This window comes from Melospiza melodia, chromosome 14 (genome assembly GCF_035770615.1).
Source record: "Melospiza melodia melodia isolate bMelMel2 chromosome 14, bMelMel2.pri, whole genome shotgun sequence".
Lineage (NCBI taxonomy): Eukaryota > Metazoa > Chordata > Aves > Passeriformes > Passerellidae > Melospiza > Melospiza melodia.
In genome coordinates, this window is record NC_086207.1 from 3,780,516 (window position 1) to 3,794,330 (window position 13,815).

Consider the following 13,815-nt stretch of genomic DNA (forward strand, 5'->3'; position numbering starts at 1 on the left):
AGGCCAAGAAGGGATTTGATGGTGCAGGAGTGACGCCAGGGAAATCAGTGCTGAGCCAAGCTGGGATGGAGCACGTGCCAAGAGAGGGAGCAGCCAGGACAGCCGGATGCAGGGATGGGGAGAGGCCTGAACGGACACAGGCTGTGTCTGCCAGCACCTCCCTCCTTCCCTCGTGCCCTCCCGCCTGTGTTTGGCGTGGCCACGCTCCTGCTGATTCATCAGCTCATTTTGGTGTGTCCAGCTGGAACTGGTGACATCAGCACCTCTGTACTGGGAAAGGTGACTTGGGCTCATCGCCCTCCCAAGGCAGAGCAAGGAGCAGGGATTGCACTTGGATTTAGGGAAAATGTCAAAGTCTGAGATGTAGAAGTGTGAAGAACAAGGCTTTGCGTCAATGAAGAAGCAGGAGTCCATCACCTCTTCCTGAGGCGCAAGAGGCTTGTGGTGGGTCAGGGCCTGCAGGAATATCACCTTCTGAGCAGTGTGCTCTGCAGGTGACAGCAGTGACGGTGCCCCGAGGCTGGGATCGGAGGGCACTTCCACACCCTCTCACTGCCGGGCCCGTGCCGCCCCACAAGCCCCCACCCAGCCCCGGCATTGTACCAGCCCGGTCCTCCCTTTTCCTGTAGGTGGGGTTTCCATAGGATGTCTGCCGCTCCATCCCCAGCCCGGCCAGCCGGCCGGTGGCTGCTCCGGGGACGGTCCCTCCGCTCCGGGCTGTCCCGGCCGGGGAGCCCCGGTGATGGCAGCGCGGGGAACAGCCACCAGCCCTGCTTGTGACTTCCCCTCCTTTCCAAGCTCTGGCTGGAGCCCACGGCCCTCGGAGATGGCAGAGGATGGCGAGGCCCTGCGGTGGCCCTGAGGACTCTGCGGGGATGCGGTGGCCGGCGGGACAGCCCATGGCAGCGCGGCGGGGCCGCGGGGGCTCTGCCAGCAGCGTGCTGGGGCTGAGCCGCTCGGCGCTGCGGCTGCCGGCGCTCTGGTGGTGGTACCTGTTCCTGAGCGCCGATGCCCAGGAGGTGGCCACGTTCACGGTGCAGTACCGGGTGCTGGAGGAGGTGCCCCCAGGAACTGTCATAGGGAGCCTGGCCGAGCACTTTGAGGGCGGCGAGAGCGGCGAGGCGGCCGAGACCTTCCAGCTGATGGAGACCCCCGGCAGGTTCCCGCTGCACGTGGGCAGCGGGGATGGGGTGCTCAGCACGGCCGGGCGGGTGGACAGGGAGCAGCTGTGCCGCCACAGTGATCCCTGCTGGGTGTCCTTCGACGTGCTGGCTGCCCAGAACCCGGCCCTGATCCACGTGGAGGTTCAGGTGATGGACATCAATGACAACGCGCCGCGGTTCCCCACGCCCGAGCTGGAGCTGGAGATCTCAGAGAGCGCATCCCTGCGGACGCGGATCCCGCTGGATCGAGCCCTGGATGCTGACGCTGGCCCCAACGCCCGCTGCTCCTACGCCCTCTCCCCCAGTGAGCACTTTGCTCTGGAGGTCGTCTCCAGCTCTGATGGGACGAGGCACGCGGAGCTTGTCGTGGTTAAGGAGGTGGATCGGGAGCTGCACTCCTCCTTTGACCTCGTGCTGACGGCCACAGATCATGGGGAGCCACCAAAATCAGGTACTGCTTTGATTAAAGTCATTGTCCTCGACTCCAATGACAACAACCCTGTGTTTGCAGAGAGCTCCCTGACGGTGGAGGTTCGGGAGGACGCCCAGCCCGGGACCCTCCTTGTGACCGTCACGGCCACTGACCCTGACCAGGGTCCCAACGGGGAGATCGAGTACAGCCTGAGCAGGCACGCGCCCCCCGAGGTGCTGAGCACCTTCAGCATCGACACCCGCACGGGCAGCATCTTCCTGAGGCTCCCTCTAGACTACGAGGAGACCCACGCCTACGAGCTGGACGTGCAGGCGCGGGACCTGGGCGCCAACCCCATCCCGGCACACTGCAAGGTCCTGGTCAAGGTCCTGGATGTCAATGACAACGCTCCTGATGTCCACGTCACCTGGGCCGCGCGGGAGCCCGTGCTGTCCGAGGCCCTCCCCAAGGACAGCTTTGTGGCCCTGGTGACAGCCAGCGACCCTGACTCGGGAAGCAACGGGCAAGTGCTCTGCTCCCTCAGCCAGGGCTACGAGCACTTCAGGCTGAAGAGGACCAACAGCCACAGCTTCGCGCTGCTGACCAACGCCTCGCTGGACCGCGAGCGGCGCGCCGAGTACAACCTGACGCTGGTGGTGCGGGACATGGGGGACCTGTCCCTGGCCGTGCTGAAACACCTCACCATCTGCATCAGTGATGTCAATGACAACGCCCCAGCCTTTGAGAAGGCTGCCTACGAGGCTGCTGTTGCGGAGAATGGTGAAGCACCTGCCTTCCTGCTCACTGTCCGTGCCACTGACCCTGACCTGGGCTCCAACGGGAAAGTCACCTACAGGATCCTGGACCCCTCTGCTTTGGGGCTGGTCTCAGTCGACCCCATCACTGGAGACATTTTTGCCCTTCAAGCTTTTGATTATGAGCAGGTGAGGAGCCTGGAGTTCCTGGTGACAGCAGAGGATGGAGGGCATCCCAAGCTGGCATCCAACATCTCCATCAGGCTGGCTGTGCTTGACCGGAATGACAACGCACCCATCATCACCACGCCAGCACTGGTGGGAGGGGTGGCCACGCTCTCTGTCCTGGTCAATGTGGACACCGGCTGCTGCTGGGTGGTCCCTGGGAATGGGAGCACCCAGGGGGCTGTGGCAGTGACCAATTCCACACTCATGTCGTGCCCTGCCAACCCCTTCCTCTTCACCATCGTGGCCCGGGATGTGGACTCCGGCACCAACGGGGCTCTTCGGTATGATCTGGTGGGTGGGGATGATGCCGGGCTCTTCATCCTGGACCCGCTGCTGGGGCAGGTGTCCCTCAACGCCAGCAATGCCAGCAGCCTGGCCGGCAGCCAGCGGGAGCTGCTGGTGCGGGTGAGTGACCAGGGGGACACCCCCCTGCACACCCTGGCCCGGCTCCGCTTGCTGTTCCGGCGGCACGGCGCCTTCTCCAAGATGTCAGCGCGGGATGCCGGCTGGCCCAGCCTGTCCGTGCTGCTGCTCATCTGCCTGGCCGCTCTGCTGGGCGGCTGCGTGCTGCTGCTGGCGCTCACCCTGTCCCTGCGCAAGAAGGACAAGAAGGACGGCATGGCCTACAACTGCCGGGAGGCGGAGGACGCCCGCAGGCAGCAGCAGCTCAAGAAGCCGCACAGGCAGATCCAGAAGGCCGACATCCACCTGGTGCCGCTGCTCCGGGGCCGCCCCCGGGAGCCCGAGCCCCCCCGGGCCTGCCAGGAGGAGCAGCCCGACACGGCCACCCCTGCGACCGGGGAGTCCCCGCAGGCTCCCCTGCACCTCACGCCCACTCTCTACAGGACCCTGAGGAATCAGAGGACACAAAAGGGCTCGGAGGAGCAGCAGGGCACCTTGGAGCTGCCCGTCCTGCAGCGCCGGCTCTGCCCGCCCCACAGAACCAAGCACGCCGTGAGGGAGGCTGCGGGCCCCGCGGAGGCACCGCCGCACGGCAAGAGCTTGGTGAAGCCACCCATGGGAGAGCCCCGAGTGCCAGCCGAGCCGCCCGTGGGTGCGGGGGGACCCGGGCAGCCCCAGCCCCACCAGCAGATCCTCAGGAGCCTGGTCCGGCTGTCGCTGGTGGCCCTGGCGGAGCAGAGCCCGACCGGGGAGTTCGCCATGGAGTCGCCCCCAGTGCAGGTAGGAGCCGCTCCGGGCGTTCCTGGCGTGTGGGCACCCCCAGCCCTTCCTTGCTCGGGCCGTGCCCACCCTGGCGCGGTGGGAATGGGCAGCCTGAGGGTCTTTGCTTGGTCTCTTCCCCAGGCCTGGGTAGGATGAGCATCCCCTCACCCAGCAGGGTCACCCCAGCAGGGTCACCCCAGCGGGACAGGCGGGAGCGGGGCTGGCACAGGGTGTGACAAAGGGACAATCCCAGGGACAGGGACAGCAGGAGGGCTGCGGGGGAAGCTCGGGCCCAGGTGGGCTGCCCAGCGCTTGTTTTTCCCCGGTGTGGGGATGCTGAGCCATCTGCAGGAGGAGGAAACGCTATAAAAAGGCCGGGGGGCTCGGAGGGACGTCCTGGCAGGAAGCAGCTTGAGTGGCCGGCCCGGGGCTCAACAGGCTTTTCCTGCCTTGCAGCAAATATCCCAGCTGCTCTCCCTGCTGCACCAGGGCCAGTTCCAGCCCAAAACAAACTACAGGGGAAACAAGTACACGGCCAAGAACGGCAGCAGGTAAGGCTGGCTCCCAGCACTTCCCTTCCCCACGCCCCCTTCCCCTGCCCCAGCCCCACCAGGCTAAAACCTCCAGGGGAAGAGTCACACAAGGAAAAGCCTCATCTCCTGAGTTTGGAGGTTCTCCCTTCAGGGGCAGGTTGTGCTCCTCAGTGGTATCCAGCTGCTCTTTGCCTCCTTCCTGGGGTACCTTTGGCAGGTCCCTCCATACTCACCTGAGCTCTTCCATGGCCATGAGCCATCCCTTGCCAAGAACTCTGATGCTTCTGGGTGCTCAGGAGCACAGAGGGGCCCAGCTCTGGAGGCAGCAGCACAAGGATGAGTGTTCTCATAGCTCTGGACGCTTTCTTAGTGCCTGTCAACATGAGTTTGGGACACCTGACCCTGTGCCGGGGGCAGATGAGTGAGGAACTGCAGCAGGGCTGGAGGCACTGAGATATCCCAGCTGTGTGCCAAAGATATCCCCAAACTTCATGGTGTTCCCATTAAATTATGCTGTGTGCTCTGGGTGCACACTCCTGAGGATGCTGAGTCTTCATCGCTGCCTTGCTGTGTCCCCCTGTCCCCACCTGGCCAGGCCATGGGCAGACACAGCTTTCTCCACCTTTCTCACCTGCAGCTGCAGAGGATGGAGAGGGAGGGAGAGCAGCTCCAGGGTATCTGGGGTGCTCCTCACTTGGTCCTGCAGGGGAAAGCTCCTCTGAATTAATGGGGAGGAGCCAGCAAGTCCCTGTTTGCTCAGGATATGCCCCTAGACCCCTGGAAATGTTCCAGACCAGGTTGGACTGGGCTTGGAGCAAGCTGGGATTATGGAGGGTGTCCCTACCCGTGGCAGGGGTGGAATGAGATGGGCTTTAAGGTCCCTTCCAACCCTTCTGTGGTTCTCTGATCTTGCTGCAGAAGGATAAAAACCCTTTCAGGCAAGAAATGTGGAGCAACTCCCCAAACCTCATCAACTGATGGGCACTCAAAATGCCTTTGGTTCTGTGGGTGGTGCGTGGGGAGGCTGCCCAGAGCCTCTCTTTGGGGCATTTTGGGGAGATAGAGACCCTTCCAAAGGCTCACTGGGGCTGAAGTGACCTGGGTGTTGTGACCCCTGGCAGGGCTGCGGGGCTGGACACGGGGCTGGACACGGGGCTGGACACAGGGCTGGACACAGGGCTGGACACGGACTGCCTGAGCACCAAGGACAGCGGGCACGGCGAGAGCGAGGCCGGCGACCGCGACTGCGACAGCGCCTTCGAGCTCTCCGTGCAGCAGCTCGTGGGAGAGGAGCTGGAGACCCTCCTGGAGCCACAGGCAGGTGAGGTGACCTCGCTGCTGGGACAGGCTGGGGCTGGGGGGGCTGCAGCAGTGGGATATCCTCAGGTAACCCACACTCACCCTATCCAGGAGGTCCTGCAGCAGCCAGGGCATGTCGCACCTCCCAGAGAGGCTCTGGCAGGGGCAGTGCTTGGGGCAGCATGTCTGGGCCATCGCAGGCTTTTGGTAGCAGGCCAAGGGACTTGCTGAGCTTCACATTGGATCTTTCCATGTGTTTATGGCTGCTCTTCCCTCCCATGGACGTGTGAGCTTGGCCTCTGTCATTGCTGAGGGGTGAGGGCCAGTTGCACATTGCAGTTGGTGAACTGCTTCCCATGCTGGCCTGAGCCCTCCCTTCGTGGTCTCCTGGTCTGTGCAGAGTGAGAAAGGTGGACACTTGTCCTTGTCAAACCCCTCAAGATGTTATCTACCCTCAGAGCCCCACTGGGTCCTCTTTCCTCTTCATCTCTTGTGACCAACCTGCTCCTAATTTTATCTTTTTTGAGATGTGTGACCAGAATTGTTGTGCAGTGTTTAGGATCCACTGGGGGTACAAGGAGGTTTTCTTGTGTGTTCCTAATTCCTGTCCTGCCCAAGCTCCACGCTGAGCTCTGTTTGTTGTGGCTCCCAAATCCCTCCTCTGCGTGGAGGGAGAGCCGTCAACACATGACAGGTTGTTGTTCCCTGTGACAATTATCTGACAGTTGGTGACACAGAAATTCACCAGCCACACTTTGCTCATGGCAGTCAGCATTATCAGGTCCTTCAGCAACCCTCTGCTTTTGGGTGTTTTAGTGGAGTCAACACCAACATTGTCCCCTTGCCATATCATTTATCACTGTGTTGAGCAGATACTCTGGGACTCTGCTAATGACCTCCCTTGGTGAGGAAGATTAATTATTCCTACCCTCACTTCCCAGCTTTTAACACATATTAGTCCCTACAGAACCTGGCTGTAAATTCAGGCACAGCTCAGGTCCCCTGCAAGCCTGGCTGGTGCTGTTCCATCAGCTCAGGTGACCTCTGCCTTCACAGAATTGAATTCTGGAACAGTTTGGGTGGGAAGGGACCTTAAAGTCCATCCAGTGCCACCCCTGCCATGCAGGGACACCTCCCACTGTCCTAGGCTGCTCCAGCCCCAATGTCCAGCCTGGCCTTGGGCACTGCCAGGGATCCATGGGCAGCCCCAGCTGCTCTGGGCACTCTGTGCCAGGGCCTGCCCACCCTGCCAGGGAACAATTCCTCATTCCCAATATCCCATCCAGCCCTGCCCTCTGGCTCTGGGAAGCCATTCCCTTGTCCTGGCACTGCAGACCCTTGTCCAGAGCCATCCAGGACTCTCCATGCAGCCCTTCCAAATTTCAGAACACAATTCCCCATGTGACAATGTCAGGTGGTTCCTCAGGGAGCAGCAGCTCCATGGCTCTCTCTGCTGAGCCTTGCACAGAAGGATTTCTCTGAATCTGCCTGGGCTGGGTTCACCTTCACATACTTAAAAACTCCTGTCACCATTTCCACCTCCCCTCCCTCTGATCCTGCATTCATTTGAAGCAGTAGTTAATGAACAGCAGCTAATAAACCAGGCAATTTCATAACTGAGTTCCTCTGGCACTCCGGGGTGAATACCATCTGGGCCTGACATTTTCTACATGTTCCTTTTATTGATTTGTTCTAAAAATCTCCTCTCTTGGCATTTCAATTTGAAAGAGTTGGGCTGACTCATGTCCTGTAGCAGAAATTTCATTGTGGAGCCTCTGTGCTCCTCCACAGAAAAGAAACTCCTTGAGCTTTGCTGCTGGGGTGGTTTGAATTCCAGAGCTGGGCATTTTTGGTGCTGAAGGTAGAACCTGCTGCTTCTCCCCCTTTGCCTCCCTGCTCTTTTATTCCAGTAAGGAGCAAACAAAGGAAAGGCTGAGACCTAAAAGCTTCCTTGGGTTCTGAGGTTCTGCAGCCAAGAGCAGGGAACCAAGAGGAGCCCAGCTCCATCCCAGGTGCACTGACATGCCCTGATCCCAGAAAAGGGACTGGGGGAGCTGCCCAGCAGCTCTGGGTCCAGTCCTGCCCACACAAGGATGGAAAATCAGAGCTATGGTGAGGCTGATCCATGAAGTGCCATCTCCCATGATCCTTGGATCTGACAGGACAATCATCCAGTTGGCCAAAGTCCTGGGATTCCATATGATCATTAGATCTGGAAAAGCCCTCCCAGACCATTGTTCCCCAGCACTGCCATGTCCACCAGTGACCCATGTCCCCAGTGCCACATCCCCATTGCAGCTCCATGCCAGCAGGGAATGCTGAGGCTGTATGGATTCCTGCTGGCCTTGCCTAGAGGCTGATCTGTTCCAGAGCTGCAAACCCTCCTCAGGAGCCCAGAACTGCAAACTTTCCTCAGGAGCCCAGAACTGCAAACTTTCCTCAGGAGCCCAGAGCTGCAACCCTTCCCCAGGAGCCCAGAGTTGCAAACCTTCCCAAGGAGCCCAGAGCTGCAACCCTTCCCCAGGAGCCCAGAGCTGTCCCAGGAGCCCAGAGCTGCCTGCCCAGGAGCCCAGACCTTCCCCAGGAGCCCAGAGCTTCAAACCTTCCCCAGGATCCCAGAGCTGCAAACCTTCCCCAGGAGCCCAGAGCTGCAAACCTTCCCAAGGAGCCCAGAGCTGCAAACCTTCCCAAGGAGCCCAGAGCTGTCCCAGGAGCCCAGAGCTGTCCCAGGAGCCCAGAGCTGCCTGCCCAGGAGCCCAGACCTTCCCCAGGAGCCCAGAGCTTCAAACCTTCCCCAGGATCCCAGAGCTGCAAACCTTCCCCAGGAGCCCAGAGCTGCAAACCTTCCCAAGGAGCCCAGAGCTGTCCCAGGAGCCCAGACCTTCCCCAGGAGCCCAGAGCTGCAACCCTTCCCAAGGAGCCCAGAGCTGCAAACCTTCCCCAGGAGCCCAGAGCTGCCTGCACAGACGGCCGAGCGCAGCCGCCAGAGCTGCCGGGCTCCTTCCTCCTCTCCCAGACACAAACAGAGCCGTGGACTTGCATCCTGAGAGGGAGGAAGGAAGCACTGCTGGTGCTCAGGAGCATCCTAACAGCTGGCTGAGGCTGGCTGGGCCTTTGTGCTGTTCCCAGCGGGGGGACTGCAATCCCGGGCAGCTCTGGGATTGTTGATGTTGTGGGATGAACTCGCAGCACCGTCTGTTAGCTCTGATCCCCCAGCAGCCCAGCACAGCACTCCCAGCAGCAGATGAGAGATAGAACTTTATGGATGATAAAAACAACCCCTGCTCCCCAAACACCATTAAAACAAGGCAGTAAAGAGTTATTGGTCAAATTAAACATACCTAATTATGAGGTTTTCATGGCCATGGGACCGTCAGCCCAGCTCTCCCTGCAGAGAGCAGACCAGTTGTGCCCTGCTCCAGAGCTGAGGCAGCCAAATATTCAGGGAATGAGGTGGCTTCGTGCAGACTGGGGAGGAGAAAACTGCATATTTTACAGCAAAACCTGCAGCACACTTCACACTTGGGTGGTGTCTCAAGGAGCAGTCACTGCAACTCAAATACTAAGATTGCAGAAAGAAACCCTGGATGTGAAGCAACACAAAAGAATTTTGGGACTCCAGCTGAAACAAAAATCTAAGGGATGTACCTGCCCTTTTCTGCTTACCAGGCTGGAGTGCCAGCTCTCTCCCCCAGCCCATGCCAGGGCAGTTGTTTTCCAGAGGAAAAGGAGCAATTGCTTGGCTGGCTGAGGGAGGAGCCTTGTCTCAGTCACTCACTGCAGATCCCAGGTCCCAGCTGTGGCAGGGTATTGACCACCCTCTGGAATTAGCAGGACAAGAGCATTGGAATGGGGACCCTCCTTTCAGATGCCACTTTTTAGTCAGAGCCACACAATTATTATTACTACAGTGACACCAGCCCTTGCCACCCTGGGACTGCTGGGTTTAGTTACCAGTGAGGTTTTGCTGCTCCAACACCTTCCCTAAACTGGCTGGTTGCTCTGAACTCCCCTGAGGTTCTGGGATGTGCTTTGGGAAGAAACAATGAGGGGCTGGAATGCAGCCTCTGTGCACCACAGCACGGACTCTTGTTTACCAGAGACCTCAAAAAACAAGAATCCCTGTTCCCCTTCCTGCTGTCTGACGAGGAAGCTATTCCAGGCTCTCCTTGCTATGGGGTCCTTCCTTTATTTTCCAGGAGATGTTTATTCATGGACATCTATAATCACTTCTTCTCTTGCCAACACTATTTTAAGCATAAAGATTTCCTCTGCTGGCGCATATCTCCTCAGACTAATGACAGGTTGCAGTCAGATCCCTGGAGAGCACTTGCTTCCTTAGGAGCAGCAACCCCCAGCTCTTGGGGTCTCCATTGTGTCAGCCTGGATCACTCCTGGGTTCATCTCCAGAGTTTTCCCTGCTGGTGTGGTTTCAGCTCCCTCTCCCACAGATGCATAATCAGATTTGTGTGTAATTCCCCTAATCAGACCCAGTAACAATCCACCCTGGCTGTGCCTCCCTGCCAGCAGGGAATACCCTGAGTCCTCTGTGTGATTCCAGTTGCCCATTGTGGGCCACAATCAAATTACTGCTGCACTAACGAGCCTGCCCCAGCCCCCAGCCCAGGCTCCCCCTGCTCCTCAGCTGTTTCCAATCGAGGAACAACTACTTTAGAGCTCAATTGTTCAGTCCCAGTCTCCAACCATCCAGCTGTGCATTTTATAATCCAGAATTTCATTCTGGTGTTATTGTTTTCCCAGTAACCCATTTCTTTTCGGTCTCAATCTGCCTCCTTAGCAGCAAATTCCCACCCTGGAGTGACCCTGAAGGGAAGTCCACTATCTTTGTGTCCAACACTTCCCCCTGGAAAGCTTTTCATTGTCTGCTCCCCTTCAGCCAGTCCTGAACCCTCCCTCTCTCAGGCTTTGCTAACAATTTAGTGAAGTGCCAATTGAGACTGCAACAAATGAGAATGCACAGTGATTCTAATGGCTATTATATTAAAATGGCTATTATATATTATATTAAAAACAAAACAAAACCCCCCATAGTTTCAAACCAGTTCTATTGTGGCTTTTTTTAGCTGCTGGTTTGCATGGTGTCACCGGTGATCTGTTTACCGTCATGCCTCTCAGCTGATTTTAGATATTTTCATTTATCAATATTTTTATCAATTTATTTCCCCCCTTTTCTCTGCTGTGCTGTCCCTCCCCAGAGCTGGCCCTCAAGAGGCTGACAGCAGCAGACCCAGAGTGGGTGGCCCGGCTGTCGCTGCCCCTCACCGGCAGCTACAAGGACAACGTCTTCTGCCCCGACTCGCCGCGCTCCGCCGAGGATGAGGAGGCTGCACGGCAGGAGACACCGAGGACCTTTGAGACCTTTGGCAAAGGTGCTGGGGCTGACCCTGGTGGCAGTGGGACGAGGCTGGCCAGCACCTTCCTGTCGGAGATGAGCACCCTGTTTGAGATGATCCTGTCCCAGAAGGTGCAGGTGCACAGCGAGGCGGGCGCGGGGCTGCTGCGGCAGCTGTCGGCCCGTGGGCACGGCCTCGGCCTGGGGGATGCTGCTCCAGGGCTGTAGCAGCTCTGTGGCTGTGGCAGGGAGAGAACACTCAGAGGTTTGGGGTGTCCAGCCCTATCCCCAGCCCCAGCAGGGTCACTGTATGACCCATGCCTAGACAGGTGTATTCCTTCCTTTGCCTCGCCCCATCGAATTTCTCCACAACTGATTTCACCTTTAGTTCCCCTCCAGCTGCCTGTCCTTGCCTTCCTCCTCTCCCACCCTGCACTCCCAGTGCTCTGCCAGCCTCCCATCCCACCCAGCAGCAGGAGGGCCTTTCCTCCCAGGACAGGCCCAGGCAAGGGGGTTGTGAGAACAACCACAGCACAGTGAGATACATCCATGTGATCACAGACTGTGAAAATACCTGTCACGGACACTGCTGCAGCTGGGCTCCAGGGTTTCAGTTATTTAAATAAAACTGTTTTTTTCTAACACTACCCTCTCTGTCAGCAGTGGAGCTGACATAATATATGTGCAGAAAGCCTGAAATGGCAGCTGGGGAAGGGGAGATGAGCCTGTTGTCTCCCATGGGTCCTTCCAGCTTCTGTGGTTCTGCCACTGGGAAGTTGGCATTTTTTAAAAGCCCCCAAAATCAGCACTGGCATCTCTCCTATGGCTGCTCCAAGTGCCCACCACTTCCTTCTCCATAAGGACTGGATGTGGCACTCAATGCTCTGAGCTGGGTGACAAGGTGAGGATCAATCACAGGTTGGACTTGATGTTCTCAAAGGTCTTTTCCAGCCCTAATGATTCCATTCTATTCTGTTCTCTCCTTTGAGGCCATTGGATTTTGGAGCACAGTCCTTATCCAAAAGCAGACACCAGATGGCTGGAGTCTGCCAAAGGTAACCTGGGAAAAAGGAAGTGTGAAAACACTGTTTTGAAATATTCAGTCACAAGCTTCACCCTTTTTATGGGTTTTCACTTTGATCTGTCAGTCTGGGAGCTGTAAGACAGTTTTGGGATAATAGCATGGGTGGGGAAACCAAGGTATTGGTGACAAAGGAAGAAGCACACAGGTCTCTGTGCCTCTGCACTCCTGGAGAAGAGAAGGGTGGTGCTGACACATGGGCTCATGCAGCAGTGTGGGGATGGCAGGTAAGGGCTTCTGGGCTCTCCTGGACCACCTCAGGGTACCCTACCCCTGTTCTTTTCCATGTACCTGGAGGTGACATTCCCAGCTTCAGCTGTGTACACACCCGAGCCACAGCACCAGACAATCACACAGAGCATTTAAAGCACAGCAAATGAGAAAGTTACCTCTTTCTGTTGCTCTTGGGGCTAAATGACAAGAACAATAGAGTGAGATTTCCCCAGGTGGACTTTTTAATATCCAAAATGTTGTTTTATTTCTAGTCTCCAAAATGCTTGTACAGATGAGCCCATGTCTGGCATCCATCCATGGATGGGTTTGGCCTGGCTAGCTCGTGCTGCTGCTCTGCTAACACAAATCTCTTGCTGGTTTGTTTTACAAACAAAACAAGTTCTCGCACCAACACAATGTCAGAGAGCCAGATTCTAACTGAGATGCAGCTGTGCAAACCATGAGGGAGGGTTTTGTGACTGAGCCCTGTGGGATTCCTCTGCACCTTGGGAGCACAGGCAGAAGGACAAACAGCCAGCACAACCTCTGCAAAGTTCTTTGATGTCCCTGTCAGAGGAAAGTCCTTACACAAAAATACCTAATAACAAGCAGGTTTAAAAGGAGACAAATTCCTCCCTCTTGCTTCAATTTCCTGATTGTGCAAACTGCTTTCAGCCCCCCCAGCCCCTCTCCCATCCCGAGCGATGCGTAAGCGCGCTCTGGATTATCACAGCATAGGAAATCCACCCCAGGAATTTCCTGCTCCTTGTATCCTGCTTGATAAAGGAAATGGTCTAAGAAAGTTTGGTCTGAGCAGAAGGAGAGAGCAGACCAGGAGAACAATCAGATGTGTTGAGGGCTGGCTGTGCCCCTCCCTTGCTGCTGGAGAAGTTCAGGATGGGGCCATTGCCTTTGTTTTGCAGAGCCTGATCTACACAGAGCACCAGGGCCACAGGAAGCTGGGCAGCTTGCACAGATGCCCTTGAACCAGTTTAAACTGGTGTGAACAAATGCCTTTTTCCGGATTCAGCTGCCCCAGTGGAGGAAATTATCACACCAGCTGCCTGCTGCTGCTGCCTGCCAGCGGTGCCTTCCCGCTGGGAGCATCCCTTATCCACTCTGCTGAAAATGAGCTGGCGTGCTCAGCAAACAGGGACACGATGGATTTCGAAGCAAACCTTGCTCACTGTGTCTCAGAGAGGTGGGAGCAGCTCCCTGCCAGGGCTGCAGGAGCAGGAGTGAGGACAGAAGGACACTGACATGGTGCAGGATGGCTGGGGACAGCTGTCACCTCACTGCTACAGGTGGATCTGTCACATCCCATAAAAAACTCTGCCCAATGATGACAATTCCCTCTCTTGCTTGCCCAGGTCTGAATCAGAATAAACTGCCATAATGGCAACACAGAGTCAGCCTACACTGTGCTGGTAGCAGGGGCACTGTGAGGACTTGGAGAGAGAGAAAATTGCCTCAGAGGGTGTGGGCCAGGACAACCCCAGGGTTAGTTGCCAACGTCCCCATATGGTGGCTTGTAAACCTCCCTAGGAGACCACGAGCAAGACATGCAGGGCTACTGGAATGAGAACCCCAGATCACACCACTGTGGTGCAGAAA

General features: G+C 57.3%; 1 protein-coding gene across 1 annotated transcript; it reads left to right on the forward strand.

Annotated features, from left to right (window-relative positions):
• Positions 1-685: 685 nt before the first annotated feature.
• Positions 686-11,554, forward strand: PCDH12 (protocadherin 12). The gene is made up of 4 exons (XM_063168464.1): positions 686-3,740; positions 4,179-4,273; positions 5,377-5,576; positions 10,771-11,554. Exons 1-4 carry the CDS (start codon positions 837-839, stop codon positions 11,133-11,135), a joined length of 3,564 nt encoding a protein of 1,187 aa, XP_063024534.1. The 5' UTR covers positions 686-836; the 3' UTR covers positions 11,136-11,554.
• The last annotated feature ends 2,261 nt before the right edge of the window (positions 11,555-13,815 follow it).

Excerpts from the sequence above, each read along its gene's own strand:
- PCDH12 (XM_063168464.1), top strand. The coding sequence starts at position 837 with ATGGCGAGGCCCTGCGGTGGCCCTGAGGACTCTGCGGGGATGCGGTGG. Across the intron at positions 3,741-4,178 it reads TGGAGTCGCCCCCAGTGCAG|CAAATATCCCAGCTGCTCTC; the intron begins GTAGGAGCCGCT and ends CCTGCCTTGCAG. Across the intron at positions 5,577-10,770 it reads CCTCCTGGAGCCACAGGCAG|AGCTGGCCCTCAAGAGGCTG; the intron begins GTGAGGTGACCT and ends GTCCCTCCCCAG.